The sequence below is a fragment of the Triticum urartu genome, chromosome 5A (genome assembly GCF_056163025.1).
Source record: "Triticum urartu cultivar PI428250 chromosome 5A, HENAU_Tu73, whole genome shotgun sequence".
In the NCBI taxonomy this organism is placed as follows: Eukaryota; Viridiplantae; Streptophyta; class Magnoliopsida; order Poales; family Poaceae; genus Triticum; species Triticum urartu.
In genome coordinates, this window is record NC_141877.1 from 520,060,315 (window position 1) to 520,087,001 (window position 26,687).

At 47.8% G+C, this 26,687-nt stretch overlaps 3 protein-coding genes and 1 pseudogene across 7 annotated transcripts; 1 reads left to right on the forward strand and 3 right to left on the reverse strand.

Moving 5' to 3' along the window:
• Positions 1-206: 206 nt before the first annotated feature.
• On the reverse strand, positions 207-1,869 carry LOC125556460 (BTB/POZ and MATH domain-containing protein 2-like). The gene is made up of 2 exons (XM_048719189.2): positions 1,706-1,869; positions 207-1,615 (listed from the first exon to the last, which is right to left on the reverse strand). Exon 2 carries the CDS (start codon positions 1,605-1,607, stop codon positions 438-440), a length of 1,170 nt encoding a protein of 389 aa, XP_048575146.2. The 5' UTR covers positions 1,608-1,615; positions 1,706-1,869; the 3' UTR covers positions 207-437.
• A 492-nt stretch (positions 1,870-2,361) lies between these two features.
• LOC125510158 (endonuclease/exonuclease/phosphatase family protein) lies at positions 2,362-8,812 on the reverse strand. Of its 4 annotated transcripts, XR_015602545.1 has the most exons (12): positions 8,484-8,812; positions 8,072-8,180; positions 7,691-7,927; positions 7,485-7,570; positions 7,266-7,381; positions 6,389-6,469; positions 5,780-5,980; positions 5,550-5,701; positions 4,198-4,910; positions 3,953-4,101; positions 3,755-3,871; positions 2,362-2,867 (listed from the first exon to the last, which is right to left on the reverse strand). XR_015602545.1 is itself a non-coding variant. In XM_087521457.1 (11 exons), exons 1-10 carry the CDS (start codon positions 8,592-8,594, stop codon positions 4,024-4,026), a joined length of 1,884 nt encoding a protein of 627 aa, XP_087377583.1. In that variant the 5' UTR covers positions 8,595-8,812; the 3' UTR covers positions 3,570-3,871; positions 3,984-4,023. The 4 variants fall into 4 exon arrangements, 2 of the variants coding, with proteins under 2 accessions (XP_087377583.1, XP_048531207.1); XR_007284520.2 differs by lacking the exon at positions 2,362-2,867 and having other exon boundaries at positions 3,570-3,871; XM_087521457.1 differs by lacking the exon at positions 2,362-2,867 and having other exon boundaries at positions 3,570-3,871; positions 3,984-4,101.
• A 2,739-nt stretch (positions 8,813-11,551) lies between these two features.
• Positions 11,552-20,177, reverse strand: LOC125510159 (aspartate--tRNA ligase 2, cytoplasmic). 2 transcript variants are annotated; one of them, XM_048675253.2, is made up of 10 exons: positions 19,560-20,177; positions 19,342-19,452; positions 19,080-19,193; positions 18,198-18,491; positions 18,015-18,125; positions 12,833-12,886; positions 12,613-12,692; positions 12,404-12,519; positions 12,020-12,134; positions 11,552-11,896 (listed from the first exon to the last, which is right to left on the reverse strand). In XM_048675253.2, the coding sequence occupies exons 1-10, from the start codon at positions 20,097-20,099 to the stop codon at positions 11,770-11,772; spliced, it is 1,662 nt and encodes a 553-aa protein (XP_048531210.1). In that variant the 5' UTR covers positions 20,100-20,177; the 3' UTR covers positions 11,552-11,769. The 2 variants fall into 2 exon arrangements, with proteins under 2 accessions (XP_048531210.1, XP_087377584.1); XM_087521458.1 differs by lacking the exon at positions 12,833-12,886.
• On the forward strand, positions 12,838-14,790 carry LOC147972426 (uncharacterized; annotated as a pseudogene).
• Positions 20,178-26,687: the final 6,510 nt, after the last annotated feature.

Below are 26,687 nucleotides of genomic sequence, written 5' to 3' on the forward strand. Positions count from 1 at the left end.
AGCACCGGGGGCGGTTGGGGATATACAAACGGGGGCATGTGGATAGGTTGCCTCTGCCAGCTGCCTGTAGATGATTGGTGCGATGAATAATTCTCGCGTTTGAAATTCTCTCGAAAGAAAAAAAGGAAAACAAACAGGCAGAGTGCTAGACGTGATATCACTATCCACCATATGTTGCAATGCAGATCAACGTTGACGCTTGCGCCTGAATTTACAGACTAATCCATTCCATGAAGAGATAAATTTTCTTTTCAAGAATAATGAAGAGACAATTTGACCATATGTTGGATTTCTTTTGTTGATATTCAGCATATAGGCAAATTACATGAGTGAGACAAAAAAAAGACGTACGGACTATGACCTCTCTTAAGAGGATCCATATATGCATAAGAGCGCCAGTGCAGGTCTAAGGAACATACCTACCCCTATACAGAGTGTTACTTGCGCTGGTTCGAAGCAAGCTTGGCAATGAACTCCTTCACAACCCAGGGATAGGTCACTGCTATATGATCCCAGCCACTAGTTGCCATTACTGTTTGCAAGCATGAGGGAGACTGCACTTGGATAAACTTCAAGCACGCCTCCTTCAATCCACAGCAGTGGTGCTTCTCAGCTAGAGCAAGAGTGGACGTCACCGAGCTGACACTTATGTGCTCAGACAACTGCTTTTCGCAGATTAACTTGAGCATTTGGAGATCGTATCTGTCTGCCGCCACAAACAAATCTTCCAACCATTGCAGCCACATTTCAAACTCTGCTGCTTCTTCTCGCCCTTCGTCCATAACTTCTGACATTTCATCCTCCATGCTGTCCTTCTCCATGGCAGGGAGTGAATCTGTGTAGATGAAGCTTAGCAAAGCCCTGAACACTTTTGCTTCCATGTCTTTGATCTGTATGACGCTGGATGTTGTGGCGCCCTCCTTCATGGGGCCAAAGAGCTGCGCCATGAACACTTTAGACCGGGCTGCAAGCACACACCGGTGTGCGGCGAACGTCTCGCCACCGACCTCAAATGTCACATCAGCACCCACCTTGTTTTGAAGGAGGTGGGCAAAATGTTGGTTTATGTCAGATATGGCGCCAGCGGCATCCTCGATTTTGTGATCCTTGCAAACAACCATGATGTCACACCGGATGGTGAGACAATCGCCCTTTAGATGCGCCGATCGTTCCAGGGCGTCTCGTCTCACAAATCTGTCGCTGCCCCAGGAGGGGGCACTGCTGGAGAAGGTGCAGGTTTTATTGGTTCCATGAATGTACACTGGCTTGTGCTTCTCAAGCTGGTCGACGAGACTGAAGCTGAACTTGGCCTCCACATCCTCTTCGCCCTCGCAGTCGTAGAGGGTATGCCTCGTGACGTAGAGCGAAACGAAGTCCCGGCAGTTCGGGTTTTCTCCGTTGGGGTAGTACTCGATGTACCAGTCATATTCTCCCACCGTGAAAAGGCCGGTGGTGGCGCTCTCGCCGGTGGGCAACTGAAGCTTGGTACGCGAGTAGTCCCTGACCATGAGCAGGTGGTACCCGCTGTCCGCGCCGGCGTAGACGGCCGACGTGTCGCAGGTGCAGCGCTTGGCGCCGTCGACGACCGACACACCGGCGAACGACATGAGGGGATCTGCGAGTCCACCGGAAATCTATCTACTCAGTCACCATTGACACGCCAAGTTCCAGAGTTGGGGTCGATGAGCTGAGCAGAGGGACAAACCTGGTCGCGTTCCGGGCGGAGTCGCCGCCGCTTCAGTCGCTGCGCCGAACGCGTGGCTCCTCGCCGGAAGCAGAGTTTGCGCCGCCGCCTGCTCGTCGGCGAGTGCGAACTGGATCTGCCTACGTTTAAGGGTTTAATATAAATCGCCACTATGATTGGGCTTTTAAGGCCCCCGCAGCCCACAATCTGCAAAACCCATACAACGCGCACGCAAAAAAAAAATGCCCATACAAGGCTCACGGCCTGATAAATCGAGCTGAATTTTGCAGGATGCAAGAGTATATTCCAGTCAAAACAATTCATTTGTCTCAGATTGCTTAAAAAAATCGTTTGTCTAAGGAAAAAATACACAACAGTTCGTGCTGTATTTGAATTTGTATTTATGAAAGCGCTAGCTTTGTCTGTAATTCAGCGAATTCAATCAAAACTGTCCACCTCTGTGTTCACCAAAACCAACATCTTTTGCAGGGAACACATAATATTTTGCCTATGCTGTAATGGGACTGTGTTAAAGCTTCGGCAAGCTTGTTGACCCGACGAATGTTGCGACTTTACGAACCATATTGTAGAGCTACCGATATCCATATTCCGAGAAAGGCTGGATTTATTTTGCGAAAAAACTGTAGCATAAGTGCGTTTCTATTTCACTGCATCGGTTGCCACGACTGAATACATACACTAGCACGAATAAATAACAGACATGGAAAAATATCAATGTATTTCTTGGTCTATTTGTAGCGCGTATCGATGATGAGTCTACTACACTAGACAAGGAAAAATATCTCAGGTCCTGCATTCCCAGATCGTCACCACCATTCTTCACCTATGCGACTATGCACACAGCCAGCCGACGCGCACAAGAGCCTCATCATCTCACCATGCAATGGTGACAGGTATTTTACCTCCAAGAAGAGAAAAGGGGAGAAAATCAAGCCGACCGGAGCTTCATGTAATCATCTGCCAACGGTAGTTGGTTGCCCGGCGCTATGGTGTTTCGAGTAATTTAGGTGATCCACGCCTGCTGCCTGGGCGCAGCACCGTAGCATTGCCAGGAAGGAATGAACTGAAGCACAATGCCAGATCATACAAGGGGGCAACTAATTTCTTCCAATAAAAAAAGGAAAGATGTTCACACCTTCAGGGCAATACCACCAAAAAGGATCTTCAAAAAATAAAAAGCTATATTCAGCAAAGGTGCAAAGGCCAGATATTTAGCACAGGTACCAGCTAACCAGATATCCAAAGTTACAATTCAAGAGGCAAAAATGAAGCTAGGGTGCTTTTAAATGGTAAAGGCCCATCAAAGCCTTTTTTTTTCTTTCAGACATATAGAAGGAATTCCCTGGTCCAACATATTGCATCCTACCCATCTGTTGGAAATGTATTGCTATCGACCATGCACTGATAACTCCACATGGTGTTTGCTGATCAGCACAGGTGGCACTTATTACAGATGAGCAGATTGCGTGTTGCTTCTTCTCTAATAGATGAACAAATCTCCCTATGTTACTATTTTTTAAAATAGCAATTAAGAAACCAAATAGCGCCTGCCATGGCATGCCACCTGGTGGAGATTAAGTGTATACTTATCCTTCGATGCATACACGTCCGAAACAGACTGTATCAGTATGGCGCATTTCTTGATTGATACAGATGCACAACAACATGGCTAATATATAATACTGGCACGAAATAGGTGCATACCTCCAGCATTAGCCAAAGTTAAACTTATTTTTAAGGAGTCACATCACAACTTATTGACAAATAATTGGGTTCACTTGATTTTTCCAGGTATATATGCAATTACTTCTAAGTTGAAAATATCCTGATTATGTTCTCATTCTCAAGATAAGCTAAGCCAGAATTAAACAAACAGAACCACATGAGGGCTCCAAATGGCATTTCATTAGCCACCCAACAACAGACAGTCACATTTTGTTTGTTTGACTTGGAAGTTACAACAAAGGAGGAGGCTACTTCTCTTCAACAAAGAAAAGGAGGGTACCGGGTACAAATCTAACTAGAACTCTACAAGGACAAACTATGTACCTCTGTTAGTAAAGAAATTTGCACTGAATAAGGACCATCTTGCTCCCAACATGGGAGCAGGCGATACATCAGACTCACGCGAAGCACAAGCTGACAGGTGTCCAGGGCTTCTGGGGACTAAAACAGAAGTTAGCACAAAAATAAACTAAATTGTCCAACAAAAGCATCAACACATTCTTAGGGAACTGCTGATATTACTTGCATCAAGTGCAGAAAGTAGTCATTTGACCTGCATGGCAACGGCAGAAAATGACTGACAAACAAAAGAGTCATTGCCGCTTCCCTTTAGATTTTACAGAGGCCCATTGAAAGTGATTGCAGTTTGCTTCTGGATTTGATGAAGGTCCCTGCATACACAAATGATTTGATTTGTGCACATCGCACAGCATATTATAACTACTCCTTTGATATGAACTAAGTAACAAATTCTGAAGTTTAAGTACCTGAGCACGGGCACAGACATAGAATAAGCGACCGATATTGGAGCCCTTCTTCACAGACCTTGGAATGCAAGGTTCACGGTGTCCTTTGCAAAGTGGTAGGGTCATTTTCATTCTCTGTTGTATTCTTTGCCACTCCAATGTTGCAATATTGCATTTATAAGTTGAAAGTGAAGATGATATGTTTGAGTTATCCGGATCTCCGTCAGCTGCAGCTGTACACTGGATGTTTTCTTGCAGACTATCATCTTGTGGAGAACATAATTCATCCATCTTAGGTAGTGTATCTACTGAACTAGGTACTGTATCTACTGAACTAGCTAAGCTATTGATATTGGCATCCCCTGGCTTTGTTTCTGGTCTTCGAAAAAATGACTTGATTGTTGGCTGTGAGGATAAGTTATGCTTGTTTTTCTTGTTTGACACAGACTTGACACCAGAAAAGGAAGTTTTCATACCTTGTGCTGCTAGTAATGTTACAGAGCTGCCACTTGAACCTTCATTTATCCAATGATCAAGATTCCTCCGCTTAGACGTCGGACTAGGTTGGTTAACACCTTTAGAAAACTCGGTTATACCAGTTGCTAATTCTTCCTTGGATATGCTTCTCCTTTCCAGGTCATCACTACAGCAGCTTTGGTTTTCTCTATCCCTGGATATGTTTAAACCTGGGCCATCTTCAGCTTCGCACAATTTTCTTTTACTGAGGAATGATACTGAACAAAAAATGTATCACAATTGCATGCAAGTAAAACCATAGGTAAGGTCAGGAATAGTTGTGTTACCAAGTGATAAGACATGATGAAATGCACATTCGAATCTACCTATATCTAGGAAGGTGTATCAGTATCACAATCTACCATAAGAAATGACATGCACAGCAAAACTTGCTAGTTAGCATAACAACAGACAGTGTTTTCTGAACTGGATACCGTATATAAACTAGAAATTCTAATTAACCTATTCTAATTTCTAAATACTCAAAATTTGATGGTGAATATATGGGAGTTGATTTGCATAAACACACCACATTATGAAGCAGTTAGCATGCATGTATACTTGTATTCAAAAGAATAAGAAAGCAGTAATCCTGAAGCAAGTTTAGTAACCGCATCCAACCAAGAAGAGCATCCATCCATGTGATTGTTATAAAATACAGGCAGTTGCTTACAAAGTTTTAAGGGAAGAAATATATATCTTATCAGCTGATGGGAAGCTAAGGCATACAGTAGTTTAACCACTGTGGCTTATGTTAATAGAATGACACTATAATACAACTTAGTTTCAGCTTACACTGGAAGTTGAAAATTTAAGTTGTTGCTTGGAAAATGTTACAAAACACAAATTTTGCGCACCTATACTTTGTTGCCGCCCACGGATTTCTGGGAGATATCTTGCAGCTGATGGTGGGGTATTATGGGCAGGAAGTTCAGGTATTCCGTTCAGTAACATATAAACTGGAATATGATCAGACCCTTCTAGCTTACTACTTCTCCCTCCTTTCCACCTGTGGGCAATGCAATAGTCAAATCCTGCTTGTTATCCACCTTAATCTCAGAAAGGAAAATTTTCAACCCATCTTTACTTTGAGATATTTCCTGAATCCCCTCTTCTGAAATGATTCATTATCTCACAATCCTCAACATGGCAATGGAAAATGCTATGATCTTCCACCGAATTGCAGTCATGAAAACAGGCACCAGAAATGAGAATGTGGTCTATTCTAGAACCGTAATTGTATTCTTCAGCTCCAACTTTTTGATTAAAGCAAGTATAAGCTCCCGTCCTACATAAAAGAAATGCAGAAAGCATGCAATGCAGGGTTAGAATGTTAGTTCCTGTGGAGTCCACTCTAGGTGTAATAATTATAATCATATATAACTATAAAGTTGATCCCACTAAATAATTTTCCTGTGCTCACAGCCTGCCACATCAGCAAATTATTACCTTTTTATTTAGTTTTTTAAGATGGAAATCAGTAGCTACAAAAACTGATATGGCGTGCTTTCAAAATCTACACATCGGATACGTGCATAGTAGTGCTTACATTCTGAGGAAATTGTTAACCACCAGTGAAATATGCACTTACACTGTTGGTATGGAGTAATAAGTTATAACAAAATTACAAAATCAAGAATAGAATAAGTCGGACTACTAGTATATATTGGGCAAGTAAAAAAAGGAGCCGCGGTACCTTTCAGGGTGCTTTGATCTGAAAGCGTCAAAAAAGGGACCTCCATGTTCTCTTAACATGGATCTCAGCCACTCCCGAAACCTTGAATCAGGAAAAGGATGATAACTAACTAGCGTTATTCTTGAGCAATTTCAATTTCATTATTAGATTTACTTCTAAGAGAGCAGACCAATGCATTTATCACCGTCGGAAAGCCTAATAAATACATTAGTTTGAAGCCTCACTGCAAAGTGTAAACAGTTCTTATTAACAATTTTGTATCTTTTTACTCTGCTCGAAGTCTTCATACAGCACAGTAAAATAGAGAAGATATAAACCGAAACTCTACAGAGAGCAGACTAATGCATTCATCACAAGTGGAAATCCATACTATTAGTTTGAAGCTTTTATGGAATTCAGTATGCAGCCTCACTGTAAATGCTGTTATTAACAATTTCTACTGAGCTCGAAGCTTACATCGAGCAAGGTATGTCGGGTCATTATATGCGAATTAGGGGTGAAGGTAATACGATACAAGTCAGGTATCGTGCAGCTGTGAATGGGATTCCAGTTTATATATCTCGTAATTTTGCAACACACAGTTGTTTCTCATGCTATTAACTGATTGCATTAACCTATGCTGTAATAGCCCATGAGTTATAATACCACCCAACAACAGTTGCTCATAGCAAAATTTACACTTACATTGAGAAAATTATCACCAGAGCATATGCAACAACGTTTTCTTGTGAAACAGGTTGCCATCTTTACATAAAAAATGCACATCTTATGTTCTTCATTTTCACTCTTCAAATTATGCTGGTCAGCAAACCTTAGCCGCAGAATTAAGTTTTAGTGCAAGCAAGTCAAGATAAAAAGGAAAGGGGAAAGAGCTTACATTTGCTTCTCAAATCCAGGAGATGCGTCACACCTATCTATCGAACTAGGAGCAATATTCAAATCTCCAACAACGAAGACTCTCTTTCCGAGAGCCAGTAGAAATTCCCATCGTTTCTAAAAGATTTGGAAAGATGAACGCAGTTTAATAGAAGTCCTTCACTAAGCCATTAAAACCGTGAGAAATCAGCACTATACTAACTGAGATGTACATGAGTACCTGCAATATCTTGTAAAACAGTAGCTTAAAACGAACCCGTTCTTCATCATCTTCTCCAATAGATGGGCCATATATATTGAAAAGAACTACACAGATAGCACAGTACATATCATCACAAACAGAGAACAGACCAGATATGCGACAAAAGAACATTGGCACATCATATGGAAATCATAATCCTACTTTACTGGCAAGAAGCGGCTTACCAAAATGTCCATGGTCAGTGATGATACATCGCCCCTCATTGTCCACCCTGAGCAGCTCCTCTCTTGTTATTTCGCCAAGATCTTCCTCATCCATAGGCATATCAAGAACAAAATCCCCAATAACTTCATTGTCCTTTGCAGAGCCCTGTAATCCAGCAAAGCCTTCTTCAGCTGCTACCGGCAAAGCAACCTCCTGACTGGCAAATGCTGATGTCACCCGGCAAAACGTTGCAACACCTACAATACATAAATGAATCAACAACAAGGGATGAAGCATTCGGGGCGACTTAACCAGCAAAGTGTCATGTGGAAGAAAACAACACCTCCAACACACAATGCTCCAAAAACTAACCAAACATACTATTCGAATTAATCACTCACCAGAGTATGGTCCACGCCCTCTCGAAGAACGATTGCACGAAATGAAAGCCTCGTATCCCTCGGCCATTATGACATCCCCAGACAAGTCCTGCCTCGACAATTTGGTCTCCTAAAGCACAACAAACATAGGCAAGGTCAGCTGAACCGAATCACAAACTTAACCCCACTTCATCTAGTAAATCCATTCATTTTCAGCGCGCAGAAATCAAGCAGCAGGCACCACAGTACAGTGCAGACTTGGTGAACCCGGATTTCATGGAGCATAAACAGTACGTGGAAATGAACTGCAATGAGTGAAGTGGTAACATTTTGGAGGCGGGGTGACCACAGACAGCTAAGAACTAGGGTTCGGACGCATGATCTCTAGCTAGAATAATGGGTGGGAAGGAAGGGGATCAGCAACCGGTCGGACCTGGAAGCAGATGATGTCGGCGTCGAGCGAGTCGAGGAGGCGGCGGAGCGAGCCGTGCTGCGCCACCCGCGGCCGCAGCCCGTTCACGTTGTATGTCACTATCTTCACCATCCCCGCCGAGGCGGCAGGCGGAGGTTCTCGAGAGCCCACGACGGAATCGAGAGGCACGCTCGATGCTTCTCCCGCGGCGGCGACGAGATGGCCGGCGCGGCGGCGCCGGTGAGTTAGTTGTGTGGCGCACGGGCGAAATGTCCGGTCCCGTCCCCCACGCCGGCGGCGGCAGGTGCGAAGCGGCGGACCGCTTAGGCCTGCGACTCACGTGCACCGTCCGATGGGAGCGATGAGGCTAGGATCCAGCGGCGGTAAATTTCACCTTCTATTTTTCGCATTGAAAACCCTAACGCTCCAATATTTGCATATCTTGAGCTTGCACTAGATATTTTATTTTTACTAACAAAAGGGCATGTGGGTTGCAACGGAAAAAAATCATAATCTTCAACGGTCATGACCATATTTTGCTACATCACCAAGATACATTATCACTCTCAATTTCATGAAATCATGAACATTTTTTAAACTCATGCACATATTTGAAATCGTGAACATTTTTCAAATTCATGAACACTTTTACAAAGTTTCGAACATTTTCTAAAATCAAGAACATTTTTTTAATTCATGAACATTTTATACTATTTGTAAAAAAAAATGTAGACATTTTCTTGTAACATTTTTCTTGATTCGGCGAACATTTCTAGAAAGGACGAATATTTTTTGGAGATTGGTGGAACATTTTTTTAGAATTCACGCGCATTTTTTAGATTTAGCGAACATTTTTTCAAATGCATGATCATTTTTTAATCAACGAACATTTTATGAATGAATAAACTATTTTGTAAGTCACGAACAGTCTTTGAATTTTTAGGATATTTTTTCATTCATGAACATTTTTTGAATTGGTGAAATTTTGTACAATTTCATAAATATTCTTTAATACACGAGCGATAACGACAGAGGTTCTTGTGTGGCGATCTGTCACGGGAGGCCGGGAGCTTCAGACAGTCTTTTTTTTGACAGGTAACTAGGGACTTTGTTAAACAGTAATCAACATTGAAATACAAATAATGTCGGGTAATGTCCCTAGCCAAATATGGCGACCTACAGCGAGAGAAGTTGCCGCTTTCGCCAGTGCATGTACTTCAAAATTATTCTTCCTATGCTCAAACTTGAATTTAATATGGCGGAACTCCATCCTTCTCTCTGATATTTCATGCAATACCGGTGCATAATGATTTGCTGCTCCTGTGTCTATCTTGCTCAGGACATCCATGCAATCAGTAAGCGAGTAAGATTGAGGTCCGTAGCCGGTGCTAAGGCCTCGTTACACGCATGTGCCTCAAGTGCAGCTGCGTCATTCAAACCATCAAAGACCACTGCCGAAGCCCCCATGAAAAGGCCTTCCTTGTTCCTACAGATCACTGTTGCTGCACCAACATGGCCCTGCCTCGATGTATCCCCATCAACATTGAGCTTAGCTTCATCTCCTTCAGGTGGTACCCATACTTTGGCCCGTGGCCGGGGGTCGACGAGCCTTGCGGCACTCGGTTTCAATCGGTTTTCTGCAATCTCTAGGTCCTGAAGATACCTCGTGATAAAAAAGAACGTAGACAGTGGGCTCTGGAACTCGTTGTCATGAATTGCTCTTCTTCGCGCCCCACCATATAGCCCACATAGTAATCAACACTTTAGCAAGCTCCGTTTCATTGAGTGTCTCAAACAACCAAAACAGCCACAAACGAGGATCCAGCCATTTGGATATCACATGCTCTAGCACCTCCTCTTCTCCTAACGCCCAAACGCATCTTGCCATGCGGCAATCAAACAAAGAATGGCACCAAGTATCTTCCTCAGCATTGCACAAAGAGCAGGCCGCCAAATCTGACATCTTTCGGTGGTGGCGGGTGGACCCAGTTGGCAGAGAAGTGTGGGCAAGGCACCAGACAAAAACACGGACCTTTGACGGCACCCTCACCTTCCATTATCTGGTCCACTCCCGCTTTGGATGAAAGTTGATCGGATATGCTTGTTCTGTGCTCAATCCAGTCCTCCCTCTGGTTCTTGATTTGGTGCAACCCGAGATTCTGAAGCAATTACATTCAATGAAGCTCTAGCATTGGCGGATGATCTCTATCCATGGAGAATCCATATGGTGACCAAGATGTAGAGAGAGCTATATGGGCCAAAGCAGTTCCATTATACATGATATCGAGATGTAGATGGGAGAGATGGACGAAGTTTGCGTGGATCATGAAAAGCCGGAGCGTAATGGTGAGGCGCATGATCTCACTAAACCTTCAGTTACTCTTGGCGTGGGGCCCCATGTGTGGCTGTTAAGAATACCTGCCACACTCCATTTTGATTGAATACAGTCGTATTCTACCCCTCAAGAAAAAAAGACTGTAAAGGGTAGCCACACCACCACATCGACATACCATGATCCCCTGCAAACCACAACATCCCGTAGAGGTAGTGGAATTGGATCAGTGATCAATTTTTAGGTTTCATGAATCTACGCCAATGAGACATCATCACCCTGGAGCTGGAGACACTCAAGGAAAATTTATTCACATGATCAGTGTCATCCCCATCAGCAACGAAGTAAATCCTCTAAAGCGGGGTAGAGATCCATGATCAGTGCACTCCCACGCCGGTGGGCGATGGAGGTGGGAGGCGAGGACCTACCAGGAAAGGAGGGACGACGGCACGGTGCGCTCAGAAAATATCCTCTAGAATTCAGAGTGGAGAGAAAGTTATTGTTGCAAAAATGAAACGGGGAAGGAGAGAGCAGAAGGCAACTCGCACTTGTAAATAAAGCATGTGGTGGATGCAATGTGACTAACATATAGACTTGTTCTGTTCACCATTAATTGGAGTGGACATTTATTCTCTATCAACACAGCCGAAAATCACGCCTTGCCAGAATTTCCCTTGTTTCATGCGATAGATAGTAGGCGATGCAAAGAGTAGAGTTAATTGGCAACTTCCCTGTGTGGGAAGAAGTTAACCAGACAGAGAGAACAACATGCCGATTCTCAATTATCTGCAAACTTCTCCATGCTTAAGTCTTTGATCTTCTATCAAAACTCGCCTACTACTACGCACATCAAGGTGACAGTTTCATAACCACTAACAGCAGAACATTGCTTTAAAGGTAGAGGTAACTAAGCATCGAAAAGGTCATCATAGCTAGAATAAGCATGGATCAGGCTCGCTCTCAGAGGGACGGAGATCATGGACTCAGCCTCTGCGGGTCACGAGGGAAACACGATGCCTTCCGGATGTTGTTCAGTCCGCAGAACAACATGACCACCCTCTCCAACCCGGCCCCGAACCCGCCATGAGGAGGTGTGCCGTACCTGCAACAGTAAGCATTTCTCAAATGAGAATCACATCAAGAGGCAGAGACCTAGCAAATATAACTACATGATAGGTGCTGCAACACTAAATGATCGCAGACACGGGTTTGTGGATCAACACACCTAAACGATTCGATGTACCACTTGATAGAACTCTTATCGATTCCATGCTCGACCGCACGTTTGGCCAGCAGCTCGGGTTCATGTATTCTTTGTGCTCCGGAAATTATTTCCTCACCTGTCGAGTAAGCAAGAAGTGCAAAGTTTGTTCAGCAAATTCAACACTTCATCACTGCTCCAACTTCAGGAAATCAGGTAGGAGTACTAGTCAGACACCATAAGATGCAGAGTGTGGAACAGAAACTATCCCCACTGGCACTGATGGTCGTAATGCTAGTATATTCATATATTCAGATGGCCTGAAAAATACTTGCAAGTTGCAACTAAATAAACTAACTAATACATCATAATGGTGTCAGGTAAAGCTTGAGCAATTTTTGTGCTCACCTCGAAGGAAGACATCAAATGAGTTGCTGTACGCTGGGTTGTCATAGCAAGGCATGGTGTAGAAGGGGCGTGCCGCCAAAGGATATCGATAAAGAATGAAAAAATCAGTGTCATACCTACAAATTTTACAGCAAGAGCGAGTTAAGTTAATAGAAAAGACAAAATGATGAAATGAACATAAGCATTGCAGTGTTGACACTTGTACGTACTTCTCCCTAACAAGCTGACCAAGTTTTTTCTCAGCTTCAGTGTTGAGGTCAGCCATAGGCTCGATTTCTGTTCCAGCTTCCTGCCAAGCAAATAAATCACCAATGCTTAATTCTTTTTCTTTTCTTATTATGATGTCATACATCAGGCTGTGTACAGTAGAGTTAAAGTAGCAGTTATATACTGCACGAAAACAGCATAAAATTCAAAACATGTTTGTACCTTCAACATTTGTATTCCTTCCTCGTAACTGAGCCTCAAGGTACTCTCTAGGTACTGCAGGAATTAACACAATGTGAGTCGCCATTTCTGTTAGACTAGGTAGTTCTATACCGTATGTGCCCTGTATAGTACGCCATACGGTATAGCCATGATCGTGCAGCAGTTGTTTGAGTAGTGCTGCACGTCTAGTGGTAGTGGCATACCCACGATCCCTCTCGGCTGAGTCCAGCAACCTGTATAGATCACCCAGCCTTGAGCATAATGGATGTGTGCTGAATCCTATCTCTTTCCTTCTTTCAACATGGCATCAGACGCCAACGGCTTGCGCAACCCTTTTGCGCAGCCCGCTGTTCCTGCTTCCGCTCCCTCCATGGACGGCAACCCCGTCCTCTCTCCCCGTTCCTTCGTCGATGGCGCAGCCGGCGTTCTCGACGACGCAGCCGGCGCCTTCGCTGCCGAACCTCTCCAGCAGGTCGCCCCCGCCGCCCCAGCCGCCCCCGCTGTGCCGGCTGCGACGGCTGCGCCGGCCGCCCCAACCCCATCCATTCCCTCTGCTATCCTCCAGACCGTCGACATCCGTCACCACGTCCCCGTCGTGCTCGACCTTCTCGCCGGCAACCACTCCCAGTGGCGACGTCACTTCGACACGGTGATCGGTATGTTCGGCCTTCATGCCCATGTCGACCCCGAGGCGGTTCCTTGCCATGACGACCCCGAGTGGCAGATGGCGGACCACACCGTCGTCCACTGGCTGTACACCACCATTTCGCCTGAGCTGCTTGATGCGGTCATGCAACCGGAGGACACGGCTCACACCGTGTGGCTTGCCGTCGACGAGCTCTTCCGCAACAACCGGCTGGCGCGCGCCGTGTACATCGACGCTGAATACCACGCCGTCGTCCAGGGGGACATGACGGTGATGCAGTACTGCACTCGGCTCAAGACCTTCGCCGATCAGATTCGTGACTTGGGGCAGTCCGTGACTGAATCCCGACAGGTTTTCCATCTTCTCCGCGGCCTCAACCGCCAGTATCATTCCGTCATCCTGCACATCACCTCCCAGGTCCCGCTCCCGTCGTTCCTTCAGGTGCGCTCTTTCCTCCTGTTGGAGGAGTACCGTGCTGAGCAGGCGGCTCGCCAGCAGTCCGCGCATGCTCTCTTCACTGGGCGCGGCTCTCCTTCGACTCCGGTGCCCCCTACGCCAGCACCCGCCCCCGACACCGCACGAGGGCGCGGCCGTGGCCAGCGTCGGCGTGGGAACGGGAACGGCGGCGCCTCTGCATCACCATCGCCCCCGACGCCACGTCCGCCCGCCTACCCCACGCCTGCTCCCGGCGCCAACTCCTGGACGGGTCTCGTCCAGGCCTGGCCCATGCCCTGGCGCGCACCGGGCACTGGCGTCCTCGGGCCTCGTCCTGGCACACCTCATCAACAGGCCATGTTCGCAGCTCTCGCACCGTACGGCTCCGGCTACGGCGCTCCGGGTGGTCTCCCTCCTGGGTACGGCGCCCCGTTCCCCGGGTACGGCTCTTCGGGCACCAGCTCCTCCACCGCCCCGCCGCAGCAGCCATGGGACATGCAGTCCCTGCAGGCCGCGCTTCACAGCGCCACGGCTGGGCCCTCGTCGTCCGGCTCTGCCTCGGAGTGGTACCTAGACTCTGGGGCCTCGTCCCACATGTCTTCGTCGCCCGGTAATCTCCACTCCCTTCGTCCCTGTCATGCTCCTTCTCACATCATAGTTGGCAGTGGGGCGCATCTACCCATCACCCATGTCGGTGATGGTGCTCTCATCGAGGGCACGTCTCCTGTTCAACTCCGCAACGTCCTGGTCTCCCCCTCTCTCATTACAAACTTGCTCTTTGTTCGCTAGATTTGTCGTGATAACCCTATTTCTGTCGAATTTGACGCATTTGGCTTCTCTGTAAAGGACCTTCCAGGGCGGTGATCCTCCGATGTGACTCTGACGGTGATCTCTACTCGGTTGGCCGCCCGACGCTCCCCTCTCGCTCCGTCTTTGCCGGCCTCGCCGACTCCACCCTGTGGCACCAGCGGCTCGGACATGCATCGCTTCGCTTGGCTGCCGATCACCTTGGTTTCAGCAAGGCTGCACCGCACTCATGTCATGCCTGTAGTTTGGGCAAGCACACACGTCTACCTTTTAGCAATTCTACCAGCATTAGCATGTTTCCTTTCCATGTTTTGCATCTTGATGTATGGACATCTCCAGTTGTAAGCATCTCTGGCTATCAATTTTATTTGGTTGTGCTTGATGACTACACTCATTACGTTTGGACGTTCCCTCTCAAACACAAGTCGGAAGTACTCCCTGTCTTGCTCGATTTCTATGCCTATGTCAAGACACAGTTTCATCTTCCTGTTTTCTCACTCCAAACTGACAATGGGCGTGAGTTTGACAGCGCTGTTGTCCGCACCCTTCTAGCACGTCACGGCACTCACCTTCGCCTCTCCTGCCCCTACACTAGCCAGCAAAACGGAAAGGCCGAGCGTATTCTGCGAACACTCAATGACAGCGTGCGTGCCCTGTTATTTCATGCATCCATGCCTGCTCGATTCTGGGTTGAGGCCCTTAACACGGCCACTTATCTCATTAACCGTCGGCCGTGCCATACTAGCACACCGAGCACACCTCATGAGCTCCTTCTTGGTACTGCCCCTGACTACTCACTTCTTCGTGTATTCGGGTGCTTGTGTTACCCAAACCTCACCTCCACAGCCAAGCACAAACTAGATCATCGATCGACTGCGTGCATCTTCCTCGGGTACCCGTCAGATCACCGTGGCTACCGGTGCTTCGACCCCACCTCCCGCCGTGTGATCACCTCACGTCATGTCCAGTTCCATGAGTCAGTTTTTCCCTTCGCCTCACATCCCGTGGCTAACCCCGCCGCTCCACCACCGCCTGTTCTTGCTCCCCCGGTTTTGCAGGTCCCCATGATCGAGCGGCGCCTCTATGATCGCGCGCCATGTTCCACCTCCAACGTGGTTCCTGGATCGCGGTCAGATGGTACCCCACGCGCCCGCACAGCATGTTCAAGCTCTGCCGCCGGATCATCATCGAGCGGCTCCGTGTCTTCTCCGTCCACTGTCTCCACCCTACGGACGCATGCAGCCGCTGATCTGTCGATCGACGGCTCGGACGCGAGCTCCTCCACCACGAGCGTTTCGTCTGCCACCCTGGCGGGCTCCTCGTTGCCTACCTCGCCTCCACCCGTACCTCCGGCCGCTCCTAGACGGATGGTCACGCGCGCCCAGACCGGGGTCTTTCGTCCGAACCCGCGCTACCACGACGGTCTCGCCGCCACCACCGGCACGCCCGGCGTCATCTCGCCGGTCCCCTCTTCGGTGCGTGTTGCCGTCCGCGACCCCAACTGGCTCGCCGCCATGCGCGAGGAATATGACGCTCTCGTGCGCAATCGCACGTGGGAGCTGGTGCCTCGTCCTCCCGGCGCCAACCTCATCACCGGCAAATGGGTGTTCAAGCACAAGCACAACGCCGACGGCTCCCTCGAGCGCTACAAGGCACGGTGGGTCGTGCGCGGATTCCGGCAGCGCGCCGGCGTGGACTACGGCGAGACCTTCTCACCGGTGGTCAAACCCGCCACCATCTGCACCGTGCTCACCCTGGCAGCCTCGCGCAACTGGCCGGTTCACCAACTTGATGTGTCCAATGCATTCCTTCACGGGACGCCGGACGAGGAGGTTTTCTGTCTCCAGCCAGCCGGTTTTGTCGACGCCGGCAAACCCCACCACGTTTGTCGCCTTTCCAAGTCACTCTATGGCTTGAAGCAGGCGCCACGCGCGTGGTTTCTTCGATTCGCCGGCTTCCTCAAGTCCATCGGGTTCAACGCCACGCGCTTCGACTCGTCGCTCTTCATCCGCCGCCACGGCTGCGACACTGCGCTCCTCCTCCTCTACGTCGACGACATCGTGCTCACAGCGTCATCACCAGCTGCCCTTCGCCACGTTGTCGCCCAGCTCACTGCGGAGTTCGCCATGAAGGACCTTGGTCCTCTCCACTTCTTCCTCGGCATCCGTGTCACGCGCACTTCGGCGGGCTTCTTCCTCTGTCAGCAGCAGTATGCCGCTGACATCCTCGACCGCGCCGGCATGGACACATGTCGTCCGTCGCCCACGCCGATCGACACGAAGAGCAAGCTACCTACAGCTGACGGGCCGCGCGTCGCTGATCCCTCCGCCTACCGCAGCATCGCCGGTGCTCTGCAGTACCTGACCATCACGCGTCCGGAGATCGCCTACGCCGTTCAGCAGATCTGTTTACACATGCACGATCCCCGTGAGTGCCATCTCGGGTTGATCAAGCGTGTGCTCCGGTACGTGCGCGGCACGCCTGCTCTCGGACTTCACCTCCGTGCCTCGCGCACTCTGGACCTGCGTGCGTTCACGGACGCTGACTGGGCTGGCTGCCCCGACACTCGCCGCTCGACCTCCGGCTTCTGCATCTACATCGGCGACGCGCTCATCTCCTGGTCGTCCAAACGCCAGGCCGTCGTCTCCCGCTCCAGCGCCGAGGCTGAGTACCGCGGCGTTGCGAACGTCGTCGCCGAGTGTGTCTGGCTCCGACAGCTACTTGGCGAGCTCTTCTGTCCCGTCGACAAGGCCACGCTCGTCTACTGCGACAACGTCTCCGCCATGTACCTGTCGGCCAACCCTGTGCACCACCGTCGTACGAAGCATGTCGAGCTCGACATTCTCTTCGTCCATGAACGTGTGGCGCTCGGCGAATTTCGTGTTCTTCACATCCCGACTCGCCAGCAGCTCGCCGACATCATGACCAAAGGGCTGCCATCGGAAGTTTTCTCTGAATTCCGGTCCAGTCTTTGCGTCGCCGGAGCCGACGTCACGACTGCGGGGGTGTTAGACTAGGTAGTTCTATACCGTATGTGCCCTGTATAGTACGCCATACGGTAGAGCCATGATCGTGCAGCAGTTGTTTGAGTAGTGCTGCACGTCTAGTGGTAGTGGCATACCCACGATCCCGCTCGGCTGAGTCCAGCAACCTGTATATATCACCCAGCCTTGAGCATAATGGATGTGTGCTGAATCCTATCTCTTTCCTTCTTTCAACAATTTCAGCTACAAAAACCCAGATATTGTAACATTACTGGAACCACCAATCAATAAGAAGCAACAAATATTTTACCTTCACTGGTTCAAACGGATACTGCCTATTAATTGCCTCAAGTTCCGTCTTGCAATTTTCATTCAAGTGTCTGAGCAATTCTACAAATAATCCATCCACAATATCGCAAACCTGTTTAAAGAAACAAGTTCAGCCATTGCCGTGTTTGTAAATGAAGAAGAGCACTCTACCAAACTTGCTCACCTCAAAGTAGTGCCTCATAATCTCCATTTCAGCGTCCAAACCAACAAACTCACACAGATGCCTATGTGTGTTGGAATCTTCAGCTCTAAACACAGACCCAACCTCAAAGACACGACAGAACCCACCACAGATAGCCATCTGCTTGTGCAGCTGAGGCGATTGTGCTAAACAGGCACACTTGCCATTCTTATATTCAAGTTTGAATACTGCTGCTCCACCTTCACTTGACCCTGAAATCAGCTTCGGAGTGTGGATGCTAATAAAGTCTTTTGACGACAGATATTCCCTGAATTTCTGCGAGTATCAAACAATGGTAAATACTTTACTAACCAGCTGGAAAAAAATCACATGCTGCAGAAACGAATATAAAATAAATCCCTGGAGCCTTGACAAAACAGCTTTTGTAAATGCATATGCATTGGCTTGACAAATCCATATTCGATGCAGAATGTTAAACTCAATCTGATCATTAGTGTAATCAGACAGAATTGTATGGCATGCATTGCAGGCATCACGTTAGGATCACTGAATCGATCAGTATCTGGAAACAACTTAAAAGTCCAGCACAGTACTCAATACAGGTTTGTTTTGCTGGTACAAAATGATCACAGGTTGAGACTCAAAGGTTTTATTTTTTCTAGAATACGCACAAAAATATCACTGAAATCCCCACGCAGCAGCCCAGCCAATGCCACGCTTTGGCCCAACGACTCAAAGGGTTCACCAGATCAGATACGTTTAATTCAGTGTCGAAGTAGAATATCTTATCTAAGCTACACAACATATTACTACATAACATGGTATGTTTAGTTCTGCAAACTCAATTCATGAGCACATCACTGATAGCAGCAGTCCTAAAAGCAAGCAAGAACAAATACCGACGTTTTCAACTTGATGCTGTACACGGAAAACGGCTTGACCCGCCGCTGTGCGCAGGTCAATAACTCGATAGTCCAAGCGTGTGTCCTGACCAACGCACGGAAGTGGCACCCCCTTCTGCAAAACAACAAGATCCCATCAGCTGAACCCAGATATCATCATCGTCGGAGAATTTATTGGAGCAACAACAAAACTGTGTCCTCCTCCTTCATGCGTTCAAAGAGGAGCAGGCAAGCAAATACGCAGATTGTGCAGACTGACATACTGCTTCAGCTTTTGCAAACTCCTCCGCACTCCGGCCGGCATCCTCCACGCTGATCGGTAGCTTCGGGGCGGCCCTGCTGATGCAGTAGAGCTTCCTCACCTGAATCTCCACCTGCCGGCCATCAAACGGGGATCACAAAATCAAAATAACTCCTGTAGTTTGTATGTCAGCTGACAACTCGAACAGACAGACAAAGATGAGCTACGGCAGAAAGAAACCTCTCGCACTGTGGTGTATCTGAGGGGGTTGTCGAGGAGGGCGACGGCGCCCTCCACGACGACGATCGACTCCTTGGGGAGGGACAAGGCGAAGAGCATCATCTGGGCGCTGCCGGCGAGCACGCACTGCACGGTGCTCATCCCCCGCCGCAGCTCGATAAAGGCCACGTTCTTGGTCTTGGACCCGCGGTAGACCGCCTGCGCCGACGCGCGGACCAGCACGGAGCGGCCGGCGGCGGCCTTGTCGAGGCGGCCGATCTCGGCCCACGGTCCGTCGGGGACCGCCGCGGGGAGGATCTCCCCGGGGAGGACGTCGCCGTAGTTGGCCGCCGAGGGGTCGTCCTCGGCGGCGGCGGGCTGCTGCTGCTTCTGCTGCCCGTGCTCCGGCGAGGGGTCCTCGGCGGCGGGCTTCTGCTGCTGCGCGTACTTGGCCGCCTTCTCGGCCTTCCGGGCGTCCCTCTTCCGTTGTTTATTGCTGACGGTGGCTGCGGGGACGCCCGCTTCGGGGGCGGGCGGCGGTCTCTCGGGCTCGGAAGACATCACGTCGTCGCCGGCGGGGAGGAAGCGAGCGGTGGAGCAAGGTTGCGTGGGCGACGGCGGCGGGCGGAGGCTTTAGGCGTGCTTCTATGCTACTGGGATTATATATATACTGTATATACAGGCCCAAATAGCTCGTTCGGGTATCGTGGCGGCTACGTTCGCGCGTCGTTCCGTGGCTGCCACGGTCTTGACTCACTCCCCAGCCGGATCAAGTTCCTGACTATACCTGGCCAAACCTCGGGCTGGGCCGGGCTTCGGGACGGCCCTAGCCAAACCCGAAACAAAAAACACAGGCCTGGGCTCGGCCCGGCCATCGGGCCTGGTTTTTAGGCCCGAGCTCAGCCCGAACACGTAAAAGCCCGACGGGCCTCGGGCCGGACCCCTTCAAGAAATTGCAAAAACGATGGGTCCGCGTCATTGAGCTCAAAATCTAGGCCCGAACCCGGCCCAAGAGCAGCACTGGGCCGGGCCGGGTTGGGCTTTTTCGGGCCGGCTTCCCATGGCCAGGACTATTCCTGACTTTGTGCTCGGGTTCGTATCCAGCGACATCCTAAGCTGTTTGGTTAATGGAAACGATGATCTACGTCTCAAAAAAACCTAAAATCTAAAAAGTGTGTGCACACGTTTTCGTTGTATCGAGCGGCCGCACTATGCGACGTCGGCTCAGATCGATAAGGAAACCGGTCCATCTGTCTCCCTACAAAAAGGGAAAGGAAAAGACCTTATCCACTCTGTCGTCTTCCTCACCTCGGTCCCCTTTTCCTCGTCTCCGTTCGATGCAGAGCTGAGATCCCGGCGCTAAAGGCGAGAGGAGCACACCGACGTTGATGGCCGACGGTTCGAGTAGGGGGGCCAGAGGATGAGAGGAGAGCCTGGAGCAGGTAGGCCATGAAGTTGTAGCGGTGGTGATGGCCATGGCTGTAAGTGCATCTAGTGCCACCCCTAGTTGGTTTTGGAGTATTGACGACAAACTTGGTTGAGGTACTAATGTGTTTGTGAGAATTGCAGGATAACACAAGTAGTAGTCCCATATTGATTCGGTTTACCTACCAGAGATGACTCCTAAAAATGTGTGAAGACATTAAAGACAATGGTGGCCTGTGAAAAGATTCACATTTGAAGACTATAACATGAGAAGACATCGTATGAAGACCATGGAGTACGAAGACATAGTTGTTTCGTAGTTTCATTTTCTTCTTTGTTGAGTCATAGGAACCACCGCCCTGTTAAGTGAGGTCCAAGTGAACAAAGTCAGAGTGACTGATGTGATGCTCAACAAAATCCTATGTCTTCGAGCGAAGACTATGAGAGCAAATCTTATCCAAAGCTGGATGAGCCAGCTTAACTTATAGTCCAAGTCAAGCTGTCGCGTGTGTTTGAAATCTGACCTTTGGACACGTGTCAGTTCCTTAGTAACCCAGGGTCATTTTGGACAAATCAGGTCGGGTTGTCTCCTGGCTATAAATAGCCCACCCCCTACACCATAAATTGGTGGCTGCTCAGAGTTAGTGCACGGCTTTTGTCGTTTGAGAGCAACCCACCTTCGAAGCATTTGAGAGAGAGATCCTTGTGAGGACAAAACCCAAAACACACAGAGCCAAAGAGTGTTAGGCATCACTGAAGTCTTCCTGTCTGCGTGACCTGAAGACTTGTTACACTTGAGGACTGTGAATCTTCCAGCCGGTTAGGAGTCACGTTCTGAGCGTCCAAGAGTCATTGTGGATGGCCGGTGAACGAAGTCTGTGAAGGTTTGAAAGTCTACCTTGAAGACTTACCAGAGTGATTGGGCGAGGACTGTGTGTCCTTAGCTCAAGGGGAATAAGGTGAAGACACGGTCTTCTGAGTTGAATCTCAGCCTCCCTAACCAGGCGTATAGTTGTCACAGCAACTGAAACTGGTCTACTAAATCCTTGTCTTCATCAAGCTACTGGTTCTATCCTTCACTTCCCTTTTGTTTGCAGTTTGTCTTCATGAAGTCATTGCATGCTTGTATGATTTGATTGACTTCACTAAGTGAAGACTCTTTACTGTTTGCTTCATACTATCTTCCATCCTGATCCATACTACCTAGCTACTGGTAGTCTTCGTGTTTTCACTTCATTGCTTACTTGACTATGGCTTTCCTAGTGTAGTCTACCTTCCGCTGCATATCAATAGGTTTATTTCTATCGTTTGTCTTCAAAGCCCCCCGTGGTTTGAAGAATTTGATAAAAATCGCCTATTCACCCCTCCTCTAGTCGATAACTAGCACTTTCAATTAGTATCAAAGTAAGATGCTCCCTTGTTCTATGTGATTCGGTTTAACCACCTGGAGTTTTAGCATGTCGACTGCAGGGAAAATCAAGGTCTCCGCTGCGTGCCCCATTTTCGATGGTCATGATTATCCCCGATGGAAGGATATGAGGAGGAAGCGCCTTCTAACTATGGATAATGAGCTTTGGACTGTCACAGAGATTGGTCTCACCGATTTATGCAAGATGGCGCATGCTGATGATATTCAGAAGTACACCCTTCTGGATATGAAGACGAAGGCTGTTATATGCTCATGTCTATCAAGAGACGAGTTTAGGTGCGTCATGCATCTATGCAATGCAAAGCTTATATTGGACCAGATCTCCGACGTCTATGAAGGTCATCGAACATGTCAGGACCCATGGTTCCTCAAATTCAAGGAGTCTCTCAAAACGATGACTCCCGAACCTGAGCCAACTTCTCCCACCTACTACTTCATGGCACGTGGTGCCGAGATAAACTCACGCGATGCTTACTTTCAAACTTCAAGTGAAGATGACTCTGAATGTGAATCTAAACCTAGCTACAAAACACTTTCTAAAATTGCAACAGAACAACAAAATGCTATGGAACATATTCAAACGTTGCTAGACAAAAGCAATGACCTGTTGGATGCGGAAATGACTCGAACTCAGTCCTTAATTGAAGACATTAAAAGTTTTCATGTTAAGTATGAGGAACTTGAAAGTCGTCATGAAACGCTCTCAACTACTCACGGAAAGCTCTCCTATGATTATTTTCAAAGGAAGCAAGAGCTTGAAAACTTGAGATCGGCTCATGAAGATTTTTAAAAGGAGAACGAGTCACTCCGTGCTCAACAGATCAGTTCCTCTCAGGAAGACTTTGAGCCACCATGTTTAAAATGTCTTGAGCATGATAATGCTGCTTCTGTTGCTGGATGTGCTACTGCTACTACTGTTGCTATGTCTTCAACTGCTGATATGGAGACTAACCCTTCTTCTGAGGATACCACTACTATTTCCGATGAGAATGCCAGGTTGAAGACATTGCTTGAAACAGGGATGTACAAAAGTCTCAAAGGGCATCAGACATTGTGTGATGTCCTCGAGAAACAGATTCTGAACCGAAACCCTCGAAAAGAGGGTGTTGGGTTCGAGAGGAAAATGAATTTTGATGGTTCCTACTGGAAGCCTGAGCAGTACCCCAAAACCACATGGATTGCTGCAAAGGGACCTTCAGTGGATCCATCTACCTTATCTGGCTTCACTTGTGCTAACCCTATTATCATTGATGAATCCTTTGATGCAAACTATAAACTATTTAAGAAGCAGAATGGTGAGGTGTTTGTTAGGTATATTGGTACTAACTGCAGGAATGGACCCCCTTTGAAGAAGATCTAGATGCCCAGGAGTTGTCTTGAAAATCTTCAGGTGAATGTCATCATGACACCACCTGGGAAGAAGACAAACCCCAGACCAAAGGCTTCATATGGTCCAAAGGCTTCATACATACAGAGGACTACCAGAGTCACCCTAACGCAAATGTTTTGCAGGGAAACCATACTCAGACTTATGAATATGAGCGTGCTTCGCCAAACCGCTATGTTCATAAGACCAAGAACTATTCTGCGTATTCTTATGAGTATTATTCTTCTCCTGCAAGGCTATTTGCTAGGGCTCCAAAGCCAAAGTTCTCGGATGCTGCACTTAGACTCATTGCTTCTAAGCCATCCCTAAAGATGTGGGTGGTTAAGAAAAATTAACTCTCTTTTGCAAGGCAAGGTCTCTAGCCGAAAATCAAAGGCGTCTGATGCTTATGCTGGGGACCTAAAACATCTTGTGGGGCGCAAGATAAAATGCCCAAATGGTCTTACTATGTATTTTGTTCCTGGATTCCTTGACAATCATCCCATCTGCCCCAACCAGGATCTGAACTTTGATAATATGCTTGTTCGTCAAATGTTTATGCTTCACATTTTCCTTGGTGAAGCCTATCCCCCTAACTGCACTGTAGGGTATGATACCAAAGGCTTCTGAGTGGATTATGGACAGTGGATGCACTAACCACATGATTGGTGGTCGAAGTCTTCTCATGGACTCAACCTTACGTCCATCTGACAAGAGTCCCATCACATTTGCTGACACTGGTAAAAGCAAGGTATTGGGTCTAGGTAGAGTTGCAATCTCAAAGGATCAACACATGGATAAAGTGATGCTTGTTGAATCCCTTGGTTTCAACTTAATGTCTGTCTCAATGCTTTGTGATATGAATATGGTAGTGATATTTGGAAAATATCTTTGCCTTGTGCTTATGGAATCTTATAAATCTCTAGTCCTTGAAGGGTACCGAAAAGATGGTTTGTACATGGTAGATTTCTCAGCAGGACCACAGTTGGCCATATGTCTTCTAGCAAAAGCTTCAGAGTGCTGGCTCTGGCATCGGAGGCTAGGGCATCCTGACATGAGGAACTTATACACTCACGAAGAAGAAGCATGCCGTAGGCATCGAGGGCGTCAAGTTCAAGAAAGATCATCTGTGTGGTGCCTGCGAAGCTGGAAAGATGACTAGGGCCAAGCATCCTCGAAGACAATCATGACTACATCACGTCCCTTCGAGCTACTTCACATGGACTTATTCGGCCCTACTCACTACTCTACTCTTACTACCACTGCTTGCCTCTATGGTTTTTTCATTGTTGATGATTACTCGAGATATACATGGGTGCATATAATCCTCTACAAGAATGAAGTGCAGGATGTCTTCAGGCGATTCTCCAATCGTGCCATGACGAACTATGGTATTAAGATCAAGCACATCAGAAGTGACAACGGCACAGAGTTCAAGAACACCGGCCTCGACACTTATCTTGATACATTGGGCATCACTCATGAGTTCTCAACTTCATACACACCTCAGCAGAATGGCATCGTGGAGCGCAAGAACAGAACCCTCATTGAGATGTCTCGGACGATGCTTGATGAGTACAAGACTCCAAGGAAGTTCTGGCCTGAAGCCATTGATACTGCATGCCATGTCATCAACCGTGTTTATCTCCACAAGCTTCTAAAGAAGACATCATATGAGATACTAACTGGTAAGAAGCCAAACGTAAGCTACTTCAGAGTATTTGGTGCTAGGTGTTGGATCAAGGGTCCACATCACACTTCCAAATTTGCACCGAAAGCACATGAAGGTTTTAGCTTGGTTACGGAAAGGATTCGCACTCCTACAGAGTCTTCAACCTCTTTTACTATAAAGTGGTTGAAACTGTGGATGTGCGGTTCGATGAAACTAACGGCTCGCAAAGAGAGCACCTGCCAAATGTGCTAGATGAAGTCTCACCAAGTGAATCCATCAAGCTTATGGGTACTGGAGAAATCATACTTTCAGAGGCTCAGGCTAAAGAAGAACTCATCATTTCTGCACCTAATCAACCAGAAGATAATCCTCAGCCTGAAGTCAATGCCGACAATGAAGACAATGATCGGCAAGACCAAAGTCTTCGTCTAGTTCATCCTCGTGTTGCGAATGAAGTGCAGATTGAGAAGATAATCGATAGCATCAATGCACCTGGTCTGCTCACTCGTTCAAGAGCAACACAGCTAGCAAATTTTTGTGGGCGCTTTGCATTTGTCTCTATATCTGAACCCAAGAAAGTTGTTGAAGCCTTCATGGAACCTGAGTGGATTCAAGCGATGCAAGAAGAGCTTCAACAGTTCGAGCTGAACAATGTGTGGGAATTAGTTAAGCGTCCTGACCCAACATCATCGGCACCAAATGGATCTATCACAACAAACAAGATGAGCATACTCAAGTTGTAAGAAACAAGGCTCGTCTCGTTGCTCAAGGTTACACTCAAGTAGAAGGAATTGACTTCGATGAAACCTTTTCTCCGGTGGCTAGGCTTGAAGCCATTCACATACTACTAGCCTATGCCAACCATCACAACATCCTCCTATAACAAATGGATGTGAAGAGTGCTTTTCTGAATGGCAAGATTGAAGAAGAAGTGTATGTTGCACAACCACCTGTCTTTGAAGACCCAAAACATCCTGACACGATATACAAGCTCAACAAGACATTGTATGGCCTCAAACAAGCCCCTCGCGCTTGGTATGACACACTCAAAGACTTCCTAAAGAGCAAAGGCTTCAAACCTGGTTCACCAGATCCTACACTTTTCACGAAGACATATGATGGAGAACTGTTTGTGTGCCAAATCTATGTGGATGACATTATCTTCGGCTGCACCAACAAGAGATACAGTGATGAGTTTGGATACATGATGCAAGAGCAATATCAGATGTCCATGATGGGTGAGCTGAAATTCTTCCT

What these genes read in the sequence shown, in the direction of transcription:
- LOC125556460 (XM_048719189.2), bottom strand. Translation starts at nt 1,607, where the DNA reads ATGTCGTTCGCCGGTGTGTCGGTCGTCGACGGCGCCAAGCGCTGCACC.
- LOC125510158 (XM_087521457.1), bottom strand. Translation starts at nt 8,594, where the DNA reads ATGGTGAAGATAGTGACATACAACGTGAACGGGCTGCGGCCGCGGGTG. An exon ending in TGTTTTACAAGATATTGCAG is followed by an intron (nt 7,382 to 7,484) that starts GTACTCATGTAC and finishes CAAATCTTTTAG; the next exon opens with AAACGATGGGAATTTCTACT. An exon ending in CCTGGATTTGAGAAGCAAAT is followed by an intron (nt 6,470 to 7,265) that starts GTAAGCTCTTTC and finishes TCCTGATTCAAG; the next exon opens with GTTTCGGGAGTGGCTGAGAT.
- LOC125510159 (XM_048675253.2), bottom strand. Translation starts at nt 20,099, where the DNA reads ATGTCTTCCGAGCCCGAGAGACCGCCGCCCGCCCCCGAAGCGGGCGTC. An exon ending in AGTTTGCAAAAGCTGAAGCA is followed by an intron (nt 19,194 to 19,341) that starts GTATGTCAGTCT and finishes GTTGTTTTGCAG; the next exon opens with AAGGGGGTGCCACTTCCGTG. An exon ending in TTATGAGGCACTACTTTGAG is followed by an intron (nt 18,126 to 18,197) that starts GTGAGCAAGTTT and finishes TTCTTTAAACAG; the next exon opens with GTTTGCGATATTGTGGATGG.